Source organism: Megalops cyprinoides, chromosome 20 (genome assembly GCF_013368585.1).
Source record: "Megalops cyprinoides isolate fMegCyp1 chromosome 20, fMegCyp1.pri, whole genome shotgun sequence".
In the NCBI taxonomy this organism is placed as follows: Eukaryota; Metazoa; Chordata; class Actinopteri; order Elopiformes; family Megalopidae; genus Megalops; species Megalops cyprinoides.
In genome coordinates, this window is record NC_050602.1 from 18059619 (window position 1) to 18076544 (window position 16926).

Sequence of the window (16926 nt, forward strand, 5' to 3'; positions counted from 1 at the left end):
AGCCGAATTATTAACGGCCGTGTTGGTAGCTCAAGTGTTGCTGTTGTTACTATAAATTTTGTACTTGTCTTAGCGTCAGTTTCTTGGTAAGCTGCGCAAACACACATAATAGGATAAGACAGCTTTAAATCAATTAACCCTAGGAATACCAACAGTCCAAGGATGTTTAATTTGATATACTTTTATAATCAAACTCGTATTGCTAAAGTCATGGATATGTTTTGACATCCTGTCTAAGCCTCTGAACTTTTATATTAGAGATATTGGACGGACAAGTCGTGCATTTCCAAGATGTCGATATACTCCAAGCGAATAAATACCCCTCTTTGAACAGCTCAACGCCACCAACCCATCCTCCCAGTTCACAACTGATTATTACAATTACACAGTGATTAATTTTTACAAATTTTTATTAAAATTTGTACCATTGATTTCTGCTCAATAGTTCCACACATTTGTGTCACACAAGACACACTACTGAGGCCTAGTCCACACGGTTCCCCTATGTGGTGAGCTGCTCAGGTCTTCTCTTCAGTCCACACTGGGTTTGGTTCTCTACCACATTCAGATTCACCATTTCAAATTTCTCAGGTCAGGCTGAGCTAACAGAGGATAAGCACAGTTAGCCAGGCAACCATTACTGAAACTGCAGCATTTCTTCAGAGAATTCAACGAACATTTTAAGAAAGGGACGCACCCATGATTTTACAATGGGTTAAACAAGTGACACAACGGCTGTTTTCTGACTATTCCAGGATATTAATAATGCATTTATATTCAGCTGATATGTACAAAGTATCTCATTTTGTGAGCCCTGGCCTGGGTAGCTTCTTGACTAATGGCAGTGAACAGTAAGCACCACTACAATAGTGCCAACTGTCCTTGATAAATGGCACATTGCAAAGCAGTCCTGGATTTGGTTTACCTTCATCAGAGCCACCACACAGAATAGTTACTGAATCAGCCGTTCCGCCACGTGGCTCTGTAGGGTTTGACCGCTAGAATACCAGACACCGACAGCTGTTTTACCTAAGAGGAAGTGAAAAGGGGCCTCTGTGTGTTTGGCTCTTTATTGGCAAGATGAGTAACTGCTCCACCATATAATGAAGGCAGTAAAAAAAGACATAGGATAAACCTGCTTTTCATCACTTCAGTCCATGCAGAGAAATGTTTTTTTCCTATATCAACAGGTTGGACACACAAATGCCAGGGCTTGGATACTGACCATTCAGCTGCACACCACTGACATTTAATAGCAGCATTAAATGAACTGGAAACTGAAACATGCAAATTTGGCAGTAAGAAACGAAAATTGTGGTGTAACATGATGATCATCATTGTGGTTATGAAAATGTAAAAATACGAAAGCATTCTTCCCCTAAAATACTGAATTTCCCAGAGGAAAAACACCAATATTTATTATCTGTTGACTGACTCCTGACAAGTATTATGGAGACTCCAGTTGTTTCAAAAGTTTGAATTAATGTCACCAAATAAAATGAGAACCGATCAATGAGGTCAATCAAAAACTTAATTAAAAAAAGCATGACTTCAAAAGTGACATGATGGACACCAGCTGACTTTTCAGCTGGTGACATACAGACTTACAGATGATACTGTCTAGATGTACATACAGACTTACAGATGATACTGTCTAGATGTGACTCAGATGTGCTCACTCCATTATTATGACCAATAATGGTCAGAGCTGACCAGTACTGACCAACCACATACAGAGCTCATCTGACCAATCACAGGCAGAGCTTATTAGCGTTTCCTTTGCACTTCCTTTGAAAACAGAATGCTCATCTACAGACGTGTTCCTGTTTAATTCAATCCACTCCTGCAGAATGTTGTGCGTGTATTTTTCTGCACTGTGATTGGTCGCTGCAGTTAGTCCATTCCAAGACATCGCTGCATAGCGTGCTCACTGACCCAGGGTCAGCCAGACAGACCAAGCACTCCGATGCTTCCTGTCTGGAAACTGGGGCTGTTTTGTCTGGAGGCAAACGAGTGGGTGCGAGTGCTGTCTGCCCAAATGAGCGTTATCCTGCTCTGTGTGTCATCACTCTGTTGAATGAAAGCTCGGGGACATTTTGATTTTATAAGTACCTCTGGGTGAGAGAGAGATTCCCCAGACAGTTTGTGACATCATCGAATATAGCGCTCCTCTCACAGGAACATAATAAGCAACCTCGTCAACTCATCAATCAGTCAATCAGCCAGTCAATCAACAACTGATTCCATTCAGCAACATTCACAATATAAACTCGTCTTTCTGATCCTCCTGAAATGCATAAGGAAGAAAAATATAGACATAAATCATGGCAAGACAGAAAGAGAAAGCAACAGTAGGAGAAATGCGTGCTTCGTGTTTCCAGGAGAAGTCAGTGATGCAGTCAGTGTTTCTGCGGACTGTGTACAGCAGGGGCAAGATTGGCCATGCATCAGTCAGCATTGTGAGGGAGAAAGGGACCCATTCAAAACTTGGCTCTGGCACCTGGGGTCACAGGGGGCAGGGGGAACAGGGGAACAGGGCAGCCGCAGCAGCGGGTTCAAGTCAGTTTGCTTCTTCACCCAAGTCGTCTCCCCCTGCTCAACGCCCCCTATGGGAGGCACAGTGAACTGGCCCTGCAGGCTGTGGCATGGCTGGACCACACCACCACAGTTGCGAGGTGGGGGAGAGGTCACGTCAAAGCTCATCCTTCTCCATCTGCTGAAAAGCTTCCAAGTCCTCCTTCCAGTCAGCGAGCAGCGAGTCAATTGATGGGCTGCTTGAGTCTCCATCTTCTGCTGCTTCCTCCCTCTCGTCACGATCACCAGACTTTTCTTCTGGACCTGGTGGCTCTTTGTTCGTAGATTCATCGTGCTCCCGAGTGATGGCTTGTGATTGGTCAACAGGTATGGAGGGGGAGGGTGCAGCATGGTCATGCTCCTCAGCTGTGCAGTCCCCCTCCTGTCCATCAGGATCTCCACCTATAGGGAGAGAGAAGCGCACACATGGAGAATGTCAGCTGGTGTAAAGCCAGCTCTACTGCAGACGCAAACTTAGACATAGATTAGGCAGACTCCTCTCCTATTTTCTCCTCCTTAGAATGCTGAATTTGTGTATAAACTCTGCTGTGATGTTATAGGAGTTTTATAGTGACAACGCTGTAGCCTATACAGATGTGTGGGAGTGCATGTAAACAAGCTGTAGCATTTAAAGATGGAAGTGGCTGTGTTTCCACTGAGGTTGTGGACTCAAGTTCCAAAATTTACCTTGGAAAAACAAGCTCAAAAGGAAGCAGGTATAGTCTGAGTTTCAGTATGAAAATGTATATCCCTGAATTCTACTTGCGGAACAATGTCATCATGCTAAATGCATGTACATTTAAGCACCTTCATTCACAGTCATTGTCTTGAAAAGACAGACAGCATGGTTGTATGTGTGTGTATGTGCAAGTCCAGATGCCTTATAATCTACTCAGACACAAGCGCCAACATGGGAATCTCCAACTAATCCTGCCCTCGCTCCAGGAGACCTGACACACTGCCAAAGGTCTACATGGCCACAGGATGGCATTGTTGCACATGCCGAAGGGAGTCCCACTGATAGGAAACACACATCAGACCCTCCTCCAACACTCAGACAGCAGCAGACAGGAACAGGCAAAACTGCATGCCCTCACTGAGGTTAGTCTCCCTTTCCTCACCTCTGTCTCTGGCCTTGTCGCTTAGCAACACCTCCACCTCCTTGTACTCCCTCAGTGCCTCCAGCAGGATGTTGCCTTCCTTGTGGAACAGGAAGAGGAGGGGCAAGGTGACATCATCGGTGCTCCGCCCATCTCCCGCCATCTGGAACAGCGGCGCCGTGTCACTGCTGCTGCCCTCGTTGTCATCTGCCAATGAGGGAAAGGGGTGAGATGCTGACAGCCAATAGAAGCTGCATGAGGGAACTCTGTTTTTCGATTGGTCCCTAACTCGGACACCCTCTCGCTCACCGATGACGATGCCCCCGATGGCTCCGGCTCTCTGGATGTGTCGCGCCTTCTCGGCGAACATGCACTGGCCCCGCTGCAGCAGCGCGATGTGACCCGCCACCAGGGCGGCGTTGCTGAGCTCCGCACAGCCACTGTACGGCTCCGCCACAACCACAAACCCCTGAACCTGCGAGCATGTGAGAGAGAGAGAGAAATAAAGAGAGAGAAAATGGGAATGTGAGAAGAAGAGAGAGAGAGGGAGATAGACAGAGAAACATTTACACATTCAGGATTCAAAACAAACAGACCCAGGACTACAGCAAACCCAGACACAACAGCACTCACTCCTGTGCTGCTCTTGGACAAGTCTGTTCCAAACTGTGCAGGGCCAGCGGTCAGTACCACTCTGCCAAGAAAGGGGTGTGAGACGATCTGCACGGCGCGGGGCGGCAGCTGCTCCTTCTGCTGCTGGCTGGACAGCTCCATCATCTCCTGCATGAAGCGCATGCCGTCCTCCGCTGCCACGGGACTGACCGCCTGCAGAGACAGAGAAAAAGAGCGCTGTCTCACAGAGTGAAGATATGCGTATGTTACCTGAGTGTTTGTGTCTGTTTGTGACCTGAGTATGCAAGCCTGTGCTTATGTGTGTCTGTGTGTGTTACCTGTGCGTAATGTGTGCGTGCACGTGTCTGTTATTTGTGTGTGGCATGTCTGTGTATGTGTATTACCTGAGTGTGTGTGTGTCTGTGAGTATGTGTAATAACTAAGTGTGTGCATCTGTGTGTGGGTGTTACCTGAGTGTGTGTGAGTGTGTGGGTCTGTGCGCCTTACCTGAGTTGATTGTATGTGTCCGTGCGCGTGTGTGTTACCTCAGTGTATGTGCCCGTGTGTGTGTGAGTTACCTCAGTGTATGTGTCCGTGCGTGTGTGTGTTACCTCAGTGTATGTGCCCGTGCGTGTGTGAGTTACCTCAGTGTATGTGTCCGTGCGTGTGTGAGTTACCTCAGTGTATGTGTCCATGCGTGTGTGTTACCTCAGTGTATGTGTCCGTGCGTGTGTGAGTTACCTCAGTGTATGTGTCCATGCGTGTGTGTTACCTCAGTGTATGTGTCCGTGCGCGTGTGTGTTACCTCAGTGTATGTGCCCGTGTGTGTGTGAGTTACCTCAGTGTATGTGTCCGTGCGTGTGTGTGTTACCTCAGTGTATGTGCCCGTGCGTGTGTGAGTTACCTCAGTGTATGTGTCCGTGCGTGTGTGAGTTACCTCAGTGTATGTGTCCATGCGTGTGTGTTACCTCAGTGTATGTGTCCGTGCGTGTGTGAGTTACCTCAGTGTATGTGTCCATGCGTGTGTGTTACCTCAGTGTATGTGTCCGTGCGTGTGTGAGTTACCTCAGTGTATGTGTCCGTGCGTGTGTGAGTTACCTCAGTGTATGTGTCCGTGCGTGTGTGTGTTACCCCAGTGTATGTGTCCGTGCGTGTGTGAGTTACCCCAGTGTATGTGTCCGTGCGTGTGTGTGTTACCCCAGTGTATGTGTCCGTGCGTGTGCTATGTTACCTGAGTAGCGTGCTGCACCAGCTGCACCCTCCCGTCCTTCAGGTGTATGAGACTGACTCCCATGCGCCGCAGCAGCTCCAGGTGTTCAGGGTTACTGGCCATGAAGTCACGCGCACGCAGAGGGGCGCGGCCTAATCCCGGCTCGCTGCAGAGAGAGGGGGAGTCAGGAAGCCACTGCTCACATCACCGCAGCAACACGAGGCAGTGTGCACACACCGGACACGCTTACTGCTACTGTCCCTGCCTTTTCTCACCTGCGAGATGCAGCCATGTGGCAGCTCTTGTCCACGGCGCTCCTGATTGGCTCTCGCAGGCTGCGGGGGAAGGCGGGGTCAGGGAACAGCAGGCGGGTGTTGGGGCAGGTCCAGTCGAAGTTGGAGTCATCGAGCTCTTCCCCTAAGGGAGGCAGCACGGTGCTGTTGCCAGCGGGGGGCGACTGTGAGCGTGGGGCCGTGGACAGGGACAGGGGTAAAAGGTGGGCCTCGGTGGTGAAGATGTAATCTTCAACATCAAAGGGTAGGTGCTCCTCATCAGCAAACAGCAGGTACAGGTACTTAAACATCTCCGCCAGGAAGAAGGAGTCCATGCTGTGGAAGAAAGAGGTAAGTAGTTAGCAATACTCATGAATAAGAAACAAACACACACACACACACACACACTCTCTCTCTCACTGACACATACTCTCTCTCTCACTCACACACACTCTCTCTCTCGCACATGCCCACCATCCTGAACCAAATTCCCAGTCTCCCTCCCCCTCCTACCGGTCTTCATGGCTGCCAGTGCGCACGTCCTTCATGGCAGCGAAGCCACAGGGGACGCGAGCGTAGCGGTTCAGGTTCTCCAGCACAGTGCGGCCAGCCTCCTGGTAATATGGGTCCCGTGTGGCCTGAGAGAGACAGGGGCACACTGAGAGACTGGCATACACACACACTAGGGATATTCACATACACACAAGGGATATTCACACACACACTGGGGATATCCACATATTTACGCATAGGGGATATTCATATACATGCAGGAGATTTTCCCACATCGGCATCTTTGGGCTCTAGTTCTGTCTCTGGATCAGCTGTCTGAATCATGAACCTCTAATCAGGGGTTTGAGAATCTGCTCTGCAGCCTGAGATGCACACCTCTAACGATGGCGTTCTTTCGAGTCCTACAGATGGAGTTGCCTCCCTCTGATCTGCACATGCTCACTGCGCTCACCTTGTACAGGAAGTAGGTGCTCTCCGCGAACTCAGGACGCAGGGGGTGCTGGGCCCAGTGAACGCGGAAGTCTGTTGTAAACGCCTAAGAGAAATGGAGACATAGGAAGTACATGGGATTGAATGACATACAGACAGGACAGGTCAGACAGTACAGACTATGAGACAGAGCAGAGCACAGTGTAAAACAGTGGAAAGCATATTACCTCAGGCAGGAAATTATGCTTCTTGGTGACTTGATACAGCATCTCATGAGTCTCTATAGCAGGACGTATGTCTCCTTTCAACACCTGTTGGATAGAGAGTGTGAGAAGGAGAAAGGCTTAAAAAAGCTATCACATCATTTGAAGTTCTACTTTCTGCAGGAAGGACGCTAGCAGTCGTACAGACTGTTGTCTATCTCCATGTCCAGTGGAGCAGCACCTGGAAGAACACCTCATGCCTGGACGACAGCAGTACAGACACGTTTCGGCGTGTTTGGCTGTGTGTGTGTGTGTGTGTGTGTGTGCACCCTACCTGCAGTCCAGGAAAGAAGGCCAGCAGCGAGTCCATCCAGGTGCGTGCAGGTAGGAGGGGCTTGTGAATGTGAACATCCAGCAAGAGCGGAGGCTGACTGATGTACTTCATTATCGATGCGTAGTGCTGGGAAACAGAGCAGAACGCTTATAAATACACAGTGCTGGGGAACCTAGAAAGATGCTTATTATAAGACACACAAATCTGAGAAACAGAGAGGGACATGTATTATAGATGCTCTGTGCTGGGAGAGAAAGAGGGGCACATATTACAGACACATAGTTTTGGGAAACAGAAAGGGGACAGTTACGGAAACACACACATCCACAGAGTGTACGGTTGGAAATACAGGTCAAATAGCTCATGCATTCTTGGAAGGTCCAGCTCTCAACTTTGCCCGGGTTTCGTTTTTTCATGCCAAACAAAGCAGTCCAGAGAACCAAAAAAATATTGTCCAGCTCCTTCTGATATATAGATGTTACCCTTTTACATTCTTGTACATGTACTTGCAGCAAAACAATGCAAAGGGGGACATTTTTCTAGTAAAAATCAATGCATGCAGGAGGGAGTAGTTTAAATCTACTATTTCACTGAGAGTGAGGCATTTTATCTCAAAAGGTTCAATGTGATAAGGGGAGGTTAGGTTCTGCGTCCAACAATCAAAAAAATTGTTTTTTGAAGTGAAGAGATATGTGTGATAGGGTCAGACACTCACGATGTTGAAGCGCTGTAAGAACAGGTCATCTCCCAGGAGAATGTAGGCCTTCAGCAGGTACTCATAATAGGAGTCGATGCCTGCCCCAACTCCACTGTCTAAAGAAGAATCAGGACTCACAGTCAGGAGTATTTCATACACACACACAGCACTGAGATCTACACAGTGAATCCATGCAAACATGATGTACATAAGCAGGCGTTCACATCAGCCTCACCTCTGCGGACCCACTCTCCTGAGTGGATGTTAATGGTTGTTCCCACCAGGTTGCTGTTCCTCTGTCTTTTCTCCCACAGGAAGTCCAGGGCTCGCCGCGCGTGTTCCTGCACAACACAGCCAAGGAGAGCAAATATCACCCACACAGGCACCTGCATCCGACCACTGCTGTCAACCCCTTGCCTGACAGAATTAAAACAAAAAAAACGAACAAAAAGGGGCCCGTGCTTTGGACTGCGCTATAAATGGCCGCAGTCCGTTAACACGCACCTCAGTATTAAGCATCATATTTGGCTGAGACTCTCTGCCTCACGCCTACCTCAAACACAGGGTCCCCGGTGAAGCGGCTCAGGGCTGCAAACTCCAGTATGATGGTGCCAGCGCAGGCGGTGCAGGTGTCAGTTTCAGTGCCGGTTCGAGTTTCAGGACCCTGCACCCCGTAGCGAAGGTTCACCTGCAGGGGGCGGAAATCACGTGCATGGAGTTCACAATCAAGACCATTTACCACCTTTAGGCCCTGCCCTGCTAGCACTGCTGAATACATTCCATCTGCTATTAGCTGTTCCAAAAACAAAAACATCCGCGTCATCTGTTTGGCTGCTGAACGGTCCACAGTGTGTGGAATTCATTTTATGTGGCGTGACCACTTGCACAATGGAATAAACGCATTCCAAAATATTCCAAAATTAATCCTCCATAAAAAGCTAAGCTCTAAGAGCATAAAGAAGCAAAACAAAAAGGGGGACCTGATCTGAACCCTGCGATTATGCAAATGAGGCAATTATGCAATCACTGCACAAACAAGCTCGTCTGTAGGCGAGCGCATACACCTGAGGGGTGAAAGCACAGCACAGACTCCAGCAGGCCCGCTATGTGTGTGTGTGTGTGTGTGTGTGTGTGCATGTGTGTGTCCGTGCGCTCACCCGGGGGTAGGGCAGGCCGCTGCTGGTGTTGAAGGCGGGCAGCAGGCGCAGCCCCAGGTCCTTGGCCATGTGCAGCAGCTCGTCCTGGTACCACCTCATGTGCTGGCCCCTCTCTCTCAGCAGCACGGCCATGGAGTGGCCCCCCAGCAGCCCCCTGGAGGGGAAAGGGGGCAGGGTGGTCAGTAACGGGCCCTGGCTGCGTCCACACTCACATTCCATCCTCACTGCAGCGCTCGTAAAGCCGCCGGCCTCACAGGCCTCTGGAACTGGAGCTGCGGTGCTAAATCTGTGCTATAAATCACTGCTCCATCAGAAACCAGGCGCTCGACAATAAACAAAAAACCCAGGTATTCCCAACCACTCGTTTACCCTCAAACACACATACAGACACAATATCGGGCGGCAGTGTAGCATAGTGCTTAAGGAGCAGGACTCGTAACCGAAAGGTTGCTGGTTCGATCCCTGCTGGGACACTGCTGCTCTACCCTTGGGCAAGGTACTTAACCCACAGTTGCCTCAGTAAATATCCAGCTGTATGAATGGATAACATTGTAAAGAACTGTAACCTATGTAAGTCACTTTGGATGAAAGCGTCTGCCAAATGAATAAATTTAAATATAAAGATTTTATCACAGAAATATAAAACACAGACACTCCCTGACAAACTATGTTATCTGTTAAACCAAAATGTTAAGAATGTATTTTTTTTGCACTCTTGTAATATGAATGGAATGTCATCACTCTTTTCTTCTGGCAGGAAACAACAGCCCAGAGTGGTGTGGGAGTTATTCAATGCAGAGAGGCACTAAAACAGAAAGAAATACATCCCTGCTTATTCCCCTCTCTATTAGTCAGCTACCCCTCATCCCCACTCCCTAACCCCCTGCTTACCCAAGTACACGGATGTTCGTCTCGAAGACAGACACCACAATGTCGTTGTCCAGACGCACGTCTGTGAGAACTCTCCTCACCGCGTCCTCGAACTCCGCCGTCTTGTTCAGGAGCTGAGAGGAGAGAGAGGGCCAGCGTTGACAGAGGAAAACACTGCCACAGGCAGACAGCTGAGCCACACTCCTCCAGCACTCACTGGCGCACTCATTAACTCACTGATTCTCTCACTCACCGCTAGAGTGTCCAGGGAGTCGATGAGGGTCAGTGAGAACCTGCAACAGACAGAGGAATCAGCCCCAGAACCCTGCACAGCTGTGTGGTTTCACCCAGACGGTGACACAGGTAGTGCGTAGTCTCCCTGTGCCTGTGTGCCTCCTCATGGTGAGAGGACACATGTCACTCACTTCCCCAGGGCGTCGTCCACGTCCCCCCGGCTCGGCTCCAGCCCTCGCACCCGGCCTCGACACGTCAGCGGCATCAGCTCATCCGCGGGGTAGGCGTGGTCCTGAGAGACGGGGGAGGGAGCGGACAGAAAGCGCTCAGCGGGCATCCGGGATAGAGAGCAAGAACGCTCAGAGCGTCCAGCGAACAAAGCCAGAAACCTCAGGAGTCTTCTTGAAACCTAATGCAGTTGTGTTCTTCCCTCTGTGCACGTTGAGTGTGTGCATGCATGTGTGCGTATAAATATACATACCATGTAGTTCTGGTAAGCGTGGTCAAACATCTCCACCACCTGATTCCTGCGTGGAAACAAAGGAACATCTGAGCTCACAGACTGACCGACTGTTGAACAAACAGACTGACTCTGTCAAGGATTCAGACTTCAGCCTGGCTGTACTACAATGGCAGAAAGTAATCCTTCTGTAAGGACTTAAGTGTTGCCAAAACATTTTAGGGAATGAGCATCACCCCCCCACACACACACACACACACACTCGCCAGCTCACCCCAGCTCACCTGAGTCTGTGCCTCTCCTCAGATGACATTGGCAGTCCCAGCTGAAAGGAGGTACTGAGTAACAGCAGCAGCAGCTGCAGCAAGGATGGCATCACGGACGTGGTGTGCCACTCCATCAGAGTGAGCGGCGCGCCGGCATCACACTATGTTCGGACACTCACGGACAACACACACACGCACAGCACTGGCGCTCCAACACACCCTCATTTACACAATACTACCTGACGCTAGCACGCACTTAGCACACGGAGACGTCACACTGGCCCCTCATTGTGACCTTCAAGTACCCGCCAAAAACAATCTGTTGCTTTTTATATGTCGACAAATGAATATTAATAGCGATCACCTGATCACTGACCCGGAAGTCACAATGTCTGATTTACAAACTGGTCCTATGCACCTTGCAGATTGGGAATGCGAGAATCTGGACGATGATGTGACAATCGAAAATCGATTATCGAGTAACTGTGTGTGCCTTCGCCGAGTGAACGTGGAAATATCTATACCATATAGCACATTGACACCGATCCTCTCTGCACCTCCGCAGACTACAGATCCAGCTGTAACTTCACTCTGTACATAGTACAACACGAGCGATTAACTTATGCATATATATAATGTGCTTCACGAATTGCGGATTTATTTAGCTCATTTAGTTGGATATCCCTGAGAACAAACTCGACACACACGACCCTCACCCTAATCTAGACTGTCACACGACACGCTTGTTCGATGTGTGACACGTCGGCATGAAACTAAGTTAGCTAGCTAACGTCTTGGCTGACACCAATGCTAAAAGTCCCACCGATCAGAATATATGTAGCTAACCAGATCGCTACGTACCTATGCTTAAAAAATGTTGAAAGCAAACAAGATAGCTAGCTATCCACCTCCAATGTTAACAACCTCTCATTTTCCCGAAACATTGAAATCATAGTAGAAACCAAGTAGAAATATACTTTAAACAGTCATCTTTCTTTCACCTCACAAACAAACCATTAGGTATTGATAAGCCAGAGCTGTCCGGAAAGCTAGCTATTAAACTAGATCGCCGTGTCCGTTTTCTCCTAGCAGTCGTCCAGTGCGTGGTTTCACATTCACTCACACGAGCCTCGCCGGGTTTTCCGCAGTTAACAGTAGCTACTAGGCTTCTAACATGCTGGCCACCTGGGTATTTCTCATGTTATACTTATTTCACTGCTTGGTTTGGAATGACCCAGATTTAATGTTTTTTTTATTTCCTCCTTCTCCGCGCTGATATGTTCCCCTCCTGTTGTTACTCAACGTTTCGCGTTTGCTCCGCCAAAGAATTGCAACAATCAGCAGCAGCAAGCCTTTCGCTTCGGCTTTGTTGAGTGTCTAGATGCTCCCCGGATATGTCACCTCTTCCGTAGCCCCGTTTTTTTCTGCTGTGTGCCTCGTCCCTTTTCTCACTTCCCACTCAAAAAAACCGACATATTAACAGCTGGCTACCGCTACAGCGACGGGCGCTAAAGACTGCTGTTCGCTCAACTGTGATAAACGTCATCAGTCAACAACAACATCCGCATCCGGGTAGCTGAAATTCCCCGCCCCTTTCCGTGTCAAACCCGCTGCAGGAGTACCGGCGTACCGCAGCGCAGCGCGGTGAAGGCTTTGAAGCGTTTCCATCCTATTTTAAGAAGTACGGCATGGCGGACTGGTGGCACCACAGAAAACCGCAGTGGATCGGTTACATAGTAAAATCTCCAGAGTTGTTCACTTAGCTCCTCCGTAAAAGCCCAGTTAGCAGTGACCTTCTGCCTTTTGAGGACTGGCTCAGTGCACTCCACTGGGCTAGGTCAGGTTACGCCAAGCTACTAATGAGAAGGGAAGCATACAGCATGAGAATGAGGACACCTGCTTGCTACCTCAGGGTCCACATGAATGGACTGTTCATGTTGCTGTGCATAATTCATTCCTATTCATTCTGATAGTTGGTGTTCCTATGGTGTTCATATGTTCCTAATGGTCAGCTTGCAAGCATTTGAATTAATTATTCAAAAAAGGATAACTTAATCAGGCCGTTGAATTAGACCTGCAAGCAACACTTCCCAACTTCCCACCTTAGTTCATGGGTCAGGACCCCAAATTTTGGCCATCGGGAGGAAGGCTCACGGTTACACTTGGCAAAGCCCTAAAAGCCTGTGATGGAATACAGGAGATGGCATTTAAGCACTCATAGCCTTCAGTGTGTTATCACCCGTGGTTTAATCCTTCATACTCATTGTAAACATATGGACAATAGTACATAAAACCTGTTTTATAAAACAGTTGTTACGTTATGTCAGATACCTCCCACGTTTATTTGAGAGCATCTATAATTGGTTCGCTCGGGAGGAACTCACGGCAGCACGGAACGCTCTATTGCGGTAGTGGTGTGTTTAAGGGAACCAATAGAGTGAGACACAACAACGCATTTCCGGCCAGCTCAGCGCGTCAGTGCTGTCAATTCCTAGGTCCGGCAATTGGTTTGACGGAACATCTCAGGACTCTTCAATAGTAGAAAACAGATTCAGTCCAAAATGGTTTTGTTGACGATGATTGCTCGGGTGGCAGACGGGCTACCGCTAGCCGCCTCAATGCAAGAAGATGAACAGGTTTGAATGAAATATTTATTTGCTCTTGTAACTAGTTAGCATGGCATACTAACGTATATACGTTGCTCTTTGGCCCCAATGAAGCATTAGCTAGCTGGCGTACTCAGCATTCTTTTAGAAATCGTGCCTTTGTTGGCTGCCTTTTCAGCGAACTTGTGTACAGATGGTTACAAATGGTCAACACTACTGATAAGGGAGTTAGATTGCATGAGACAAGTGTGGTTGACAGTGTTTGGTATCTGCACGTGCATGTGTGTTTGCATAAAATGGGTCTAATTACAGTGATACTTCTGTACCTATGAGTTTTAGTGATTTTAGAATCCGGGCTGATTGTTGCATACTAATCAGTGTTTTTTTTTTTACCATGTTTTTGGTCAACTGACCATGGACCGTGCAATGAAACATAACAGGGGAACAGCCCACTTTTAATTTAGCAGGAATAGCAGTTATCTGTGCTAGCTACCATTCAGATTTCTTCAGCCTCAGTCTTCGCAGATCAGAGACTTAAGAAACGGACAACTCAGAAAACTCATATGTACCAGTCGTCCACATACTAATTATGTTGCTGTCCCCTTGTCACACCTTGAAGTACGTGCACGGTTCCTTCGCACATAAGCCGAACGTGTCTTTGATTATCTAAGGCATGTCACGTTGAGCCTCGCGGCCAATCAGAGAACAGTGCGCTTTTATTGCGAAGACAAAGCGACCTGCCCTTATATCTGTCTCTCCCTTTCCCTTTGTCCTTTTCTCTGGTGTACTCTGCTCTCTGGAAAGCTCATTTTGTTCTCTCTCCCTTGCTCTCATGAAGAGTAGCGAGCAGGTTGGTATTGCGTCTCCTTTCTGTATGAGCTGTGTAGAACGGACCACAGCCTGTATGTCTTCATTCAGTTGTTAACACATCAAGCTTATTCTTGTGGCTGTTCATATTGGGTGATTGAAACGTTTTTTATTATTTTATTTTACTTTTTTTTGTTGAGTAATGGTGCCTTGCCTGTGTCCTGTGTTTAGTCAGGTAGGGACCTTCAGCAGTATCAGAGCCAGGCGAAGCAGCTGTTCCGTAAACTGAATGAACAGAGCCCCAACCGCTGCACCCTAGAGGCTGGCGTCATGGCCTTCCAGTGAGTCCAGCGCCGTGCCCTGTACCCACCCATGTGCGCGCGCACACACACACACACACACACCTGAATCACAGTAAAGCACTGTAAGCACCGGTATAAAACTCAGGCCGTGGAAATCTGCATGCGAGGAAGTTTTGTTTTCTGACCATTTCCCATGGTCATCATTTTTATCGCTCAACTGCTTGCATTCCTTCTGTAATACTCTGCAGTGTAACGTACTGTAACTAGACTGCATATATACAATCTGTAGCTGTAATTTGTTTTTCAAAAATGCAAACAAGCTCAAACAGGAAATAACTGGGCTGATTCATTTCACACCTGGAGTTCATTTTGATATCCCTGTGTAGCCAAGTTTATTTGTAGGACATCACAAAAGTGTGTAATGGATTGTCATATCTGAGATACATTAAGGTATTAAGGTATTACGACCACCCAACCCTAGCACTCAGAATTGGTAATATTATCAGACAAAGTACACAGTATAGTGTAACACACTGTTGTCTCACACAGTTGTCACGCAGCTCCAAATGACCCGTGTTTACCTGTTTCAAACACAGCTATTTGATAGAGAAAGGTGTGTGCTACCTGGTGCTGTGCGAGGCAGGATTCCCCAAGAAGCTGGCCTTCGCCTACCTGGAGGACCTTCAGGCTGAGTTCCACGAACAACACGGGAGGAAGGTTCCCACTGTCTCCCGACCATACTCATTCATCGAATTTGGTGAGAAACCGGGTGATTCACTCCTCAAATGCTCCTCTGGTACCGGTACACCTCCTGAGCGGAGGAGATGCTAAGGGTGAAGAGGCAGCCGGCCTCACGCGAGTGCGGCGCTCTCACTGTCCTCCGCTGGTCTCTGCAGACACCTACATCCAGAAGACGAAGAAGTCGTACATCGACAGCCGGGCACGCAGAAACCTCGGCAGCATCAACACAGAGCTGCAGGACGTGCAGAGGATCATGGTGGCCAACATTGAGGAGGTGCTCCAGAGGGGAGAGGCCCTATCCGGTGCGTGTGGAAACCCTGTCTCCGCAGTGCTTATGTGGCCATTGTAATGTCAAACGGGAATGGCCTCATTATGAATATGTTCTCCCTTGTCTTTTTTTTTCCTTCTCCCAGCTCTGGACTCGAAGGCCAGTAATCTGTCCAGCCTCTCCAAGAAGTACCGCAGCGACGCCAAGTATTTGAACACCCGCTCCACCTATGCCAAGGTTGCCGCCGGTGCCGTGTTCTTCCTCACGCTCATCATTTACGTGCGTTTCTGGTGGCTCTGAGAGCCAGGGACACAGCCGCAGATGAAGACAAGGACGGAAAAGGAGGAGAGAGCCCACAGTGCTCACATACTCAATGAAAGATCCTCCCTAAGGCTTTTCCTGTTCATAGATTTATTTAATAATTGTCATTACTGCTACTCAAAATCTCCTTTACTGCTGCGTAGTGAGAGTGCTGAATGAATGATTGTGTGTGTGTCTCCATGCCTGTATGAACCCCAACACTGCTCTCTCTCACAGGTTAATTTAAAAACAGCATAGCAGAGCAAATCAATTTAATTGCTGTGTGCTCAACGAGAGAACATTGGAGGCCTAGGAGGGCATGTTTACATCTCTATCAGCATGATGGGACCCGTACCAGTCCAGCAGAATGTTTAATGGACTTTCACAAGTTTTACTTTTAGAGGTGTGCGAGGGTTAACTTCTTGGCTGAATGAATCCAAGCCTGGCAGTTTGAGGTTTTCATAGCGGTTATAGTTTTCAGCGGTTTCAGTTTTCTGTGTGTGGGCGATCTGTGCTTGGACCGACTGGCACCTGCGACCTGGCTTATTAATGGATCGTCACACTGGAAATTCACTCTGTGGACTTTATTTTGTAAAAGGTTTACATCCAAAAAATCCCATGTAAAAAGATAAAACATTGAATGTGGGGTTTGTGTCGATGACTGGAAAAGAGAGACTACTTGTTCCTAAACATCAAGTTAGAGCAGGAGCTGTGCAGATACACTTCTCTCTGTATTATATGGAGGCAGTAATGTGATTATGTTTCCATAATTAGCCCATAATGATGATACACAGACATGTGAATGCAGACATGCACAGTGCCTGCTCTGAGATGATGCCTGTGAACAACTCAAGCATTTGCAGTTAATTCCTGCCTAATAAAGTGAATGTTTTTTATTGTTGGTTCACAAAATTTTGTAACTTTACACAAGCTGACATGCACAATGTACAGTGATTCACCTATTCTCTCTC

At 48.1% G+C, this 16926-nt stretch overlaps 2 protein-coding genes across 4 annotated transcripts; one reads left to right on the plus strand and one right to left on the minus strand.

Annotated features, from left to right (window-relative positions):
- Window positions 1–487: 487 nt before the first annotated feature.
- Window positions 488–11635, minus strand: LOC118795648 (ER degradation-enhancing alpha-mannosidase-like protein 3). Its single transcript, XM_036554284.1, has 19 exons — window positions 10950–11635; window positions 10687–10732; window positions 10397–10497; window positions 10225–10264; window positions 9993–10105; window positions 9102–9255; window positions 8498–8632; window positions 8180–8285; window positions 7963–8060; window positions 7248–7373; window positions 6938–7021; window positions 6733–6816; window positions 6282–6406; window positions 5772–6104; window positions 5518–5662; window positions 4308–4499; window positions 3984–4149; window positions 3696–3881; window positions 488–2976 (listed from the first exon to the last, which is right to left on the minus strand). The coding sequence occupies exons 1-19, from the start codon at window positions 11063–11065 to the stop codon at window positions 2693–2695; spliced, it is 2634 nt and encodes an 877-aa protein (XP_036410177.1). The 5' UTR covers window positions 11066–11635; the 3' UTR covers window positions 488–2692.
- A 1765-nt stretch (window positions 11636–13400) lies between these two features.
- Window positions 13401–16814, plus strand: LOC118795562 (vesicle-trafficking protein SEC22b-B-like). Of its 3 annotated transcripts, none has more exons than XM_036554134.1 (6): window positions 13401–13567; window positions 14376–14387; window positions 14576–14685; window positions 15243–15403; window positions 15543–15689; window positions 15801–16814. In XM_036554134.1, the coding sequence occupies exons 1-6, from the start codon at window positions 13493–13495 to the stop codon at window positions 15953–15955; spliced, it is 660 nt and encodes a 219-aa protein (XP_036410027.1). In that variant the 5' UTR covers window positions 13401–13492; the 3' UTR covers window positions 15956–16814. The 3 variants fall into 3 exon arrangements, with proteins under 3 accessions (XP_036410027.1, XP_036410028.1, XP_036410029.1); XM_036554136.1 differs by having other exon boundaries at window positions 13518–13567; window positions 14381–14387; XM_036554135.1 differs by lacking the exon at window positions 14376–14387.
- Window positions 16815–16926: the final 112 nt, after the last annotated feature.